A 3062-nucleotide genomic window follows, 5' to 3' on the forward strand; every position below is an offset into this window, starting at 1 on the left:
AGCAAACCAAATACAAAATTTACAGTTTTATATAAATATATTTATTTATTTTTTTTATTTTTTTCTGTTTTTTATTTTTTTTTTACATATTTTATATTTTTTATTACAAATATCCTTTATTCAATATTTTCAAATTGCAAATTGTTTATACTTATCCATTAAAATATTTTGGTAGTCAGAAGGTACGGTATGGCTCCAAAGAAGATGTCAATACTTTGCTTATTTATCCACACTTTCACTCCTATTACGCGATGCTTTACCCTTTCTCGATGAAACTGAGCGGGATCGAGAGATGGAACGGTCGCGTGAATGATCACGAGATCCACGAGATGGTGAGCGTGAATCATGTCGTGAGCGCGATGATCGGTGCGATCTGGATCGAGAACGATCACGCTTACGAGAGTCACCACGTGACTTAGATACTGAGCGCGATTTGGAACGATCACGTCTACGAGAGTCATCGCGTGTTTTAGATGGTGAGCGCGATCTGGAACGATCACGAGAGCTACCTCGAGATTTGGATGGTGAGCGCGACCCATGTTTGGAACGCGATTGTCGTGGTGACTTAGAGCGTTCCCGTGAAGCATCTTTGCGTAAACGCTTGGGAGAGCGCGAGCGTGAACGTGATTTGCTGAGCTCACGAGATTTCTTTGTACGCGAACGTGAACGAGAACGCGATTTTACTGGTGACTTCGATTTTGAACGTGATTTCGAACGACTACGTGAACGTGACGAACGTGCAGATTTTGAGCGTGAACGACGACGTGAAACAGAGCGTGAATGTGAACGCGACCGACCACGACCGCCTCCACTTCGACCGCCGCGACGATCTTCAATTAAACGTATACGACGACCATTTAGCTCAGTATCATCCAACTTCTCTATGGCGCGCCGCATATCTGATGATGAGGCAAACTCTACAACACCTTCATTACGTCGTTTTTTGTGTGCATCACAGTAGGTCACTTCGCCGGCTGTCCGCACATAATCCTTTAGATCTTGCCAGCTCACGCTACTAGATAAGTTTTCCACAATCAAACGATATTCGGTGCGTTGTGGTGGACCAAAACGTGTATTTCTACCCCTTTCGTTGTAACGTCCACCGCGACGGCCGCCATCATAACGGTCGCGATTACTACCACGTGCTGTACTTTTCGCCTGTTCCACTGCGATTCTGCGGCCCATTAACTCTTTCCCGTTCATCTCATAAACGGCATCATCGGCATCACGTGAGTCCTCGAACTCTACAAAGCCATAACCATTCTTTAGCAAAATATCTCTTGTTCGACCGAAACCTTTGAAGAATCGTTCTAAATCTTTTTCCCGTACTCCATACGGCAATCCACCGACGTAAACTCTAGAGCTGCTCATACTTATGCTGCGTTCCTATATTTTTCTTACTTTGTGTCTGTTTATGTTAACGCCGCTTTGGTTGCTGACTGACTACAGACTTTCTGGGCAGAGTTCTCACTATTTAAGCAAAATGTTGCAGTGATGATAACGTGTGACCTTCATCTCTTTTTAAGTACCTTTTTCAGTAATAATTCAGGTAAATGCAACCGTATCCTTTCGAGCGCATTATTTCTTTTGTTTCCAAATACCTGTTTGGCTACCTGCTGTACCTTGAAAACAATACAGGCGGAATGTCTTAATAGCGTTCAAGTTTCTTTGTAGACTCTGTTAATTTTCACATTGTGTAACTTTTTATAATATTATATCACTTCCATAGTGAAAGTGCACTTTTTTCTAAGAATTGTATGTGGACCATCCCACAAACAGTAATCCTTTAAAAACAAAAAAAGTTCAGCACATAATGAAAGTCGTGCATGTAATAAAAATTAGCATTATACTAAATAATTTTTTGTAGATATTTATATATGATTATACATTGCATTATACAAAGAAATCTATAGCAAAATTAAGAAAATTTGGAGGCAAAAACTATGGAAGGTTCCATTAAAATATTTGCAACTCACTCAAATTTTTTCTCTAGATTTTGATTTTTCCATTTTTGCTCTCAACAACACAAATATACAATTTTTCAATATTTTCTTTGGTAAATTCTATTTACATATTTTTTTGCGAAACATTGACACGGCGCTGGTCTAATTCTCAGAATTAAGATTTATTTATCTCTCTGCCACTTATTCGTAGTAGAGAACCCCTTTACATTGGTTCAGGTTATTCGCGAACGGTAAGGGTTGCAAATGCTTTTATATATTATTTCTTTAATTCTTTTTATATTGTCTCCTGCCGTTGTAACTTAATCATCTAACTTTTGAGAAGATAACACCGAACTGACTAAAGTAAAAACACAGAAAACAATTTCATTAGAAAAGATCTAGTTCATTTGTTTTAGAGTTTGATTTTGTTTCTTGAACAACGTTTTAAGGGGCTATACCAGTGTGACGCATGAAAAATTAGGCGATTTTCGTGAATTTTTTTAAAAGAAAGTACTAGATTGAATGTTTCGACGTTCTATGTATGTATGTAAGTATATTTTTATAAAGTATATTTTTAGCTATATTAAAATTTTAAACCAATCGAAAAGATCGTAGTCCATTGAAAAATGTCGTTTCGAGAAAAACGCTCTTAAAGTTTCAGTTACATATGTTTGCATCTCTGAGCGGTCGCTGTTTAGAACGCTGCCATTCAAAAACTATTCAAGATACGACCTTGCCGATTTCACAATATATTTTTGAATATATAAACTATCGAAAAAGCAAAAAACAAAAAAATTCTTTGAAAGTGTGAAACTGGTTTAGTCCCTTACGTCTTAACAAGTGTGTTTAATGCCAAAGCTATGAATTTGTTTGAGATATTTAATTTGATATCTTTATTGAAAGTAATTTTACAACCTGTTGGCAAAACAGAGGAAACCTGTAAAAGTTTTTAAACTTAATCTCATCGTAGCATCCATCGACCATTTGAAGTTATCTTATATAACTTGTAATATCCATTTTCGTTAAGAAACATCAAAACAGAAATCAAAGGGAAAGAAATAAAAAGGTAAACTCGGCCCAACATCTTGGACAAGCATCTAAACAGTAATTGAGTAAAGA

The 3062-nt window shown here is 37.0% G+C and overlaps 1 protein-coding gene across 1 annotated transcript; it reads right to left on the reverse strand.

Annotated features, from left to right (window-relative positions):
* Nucleotides 1–219: 219 nt before the first annotated feature.
* On the reverse strand, nt 220–1371 carry LOC120778293 (serine-arginine protein 55-like). Its single transcript, XM_040110079.1, has one exon. The coding sequence runs from the start codon at nt 1369–1371 to the stop codon at nt 220–222; it is 1152 nt and encodes a 383-aa protein (XP_039966013.1).
* Nucleotides 1372–3062: the final 1691 nt, after the last annotated feature.

Source organism: Bactrocera tryoni, chromosome 5 (genome assembly GCF_016617805.1).
Source record: "Bactrocera tryoni isolate S06 chromosome 5, CSIRO_BtryS06_freeze2, whole genome shotgun sequence".
NCBI lineage: Eukaryota > Metazoa > Arthropoda > Insecta > Diptera > Tephritidae > Bactrocera > Bactrocera tryoni.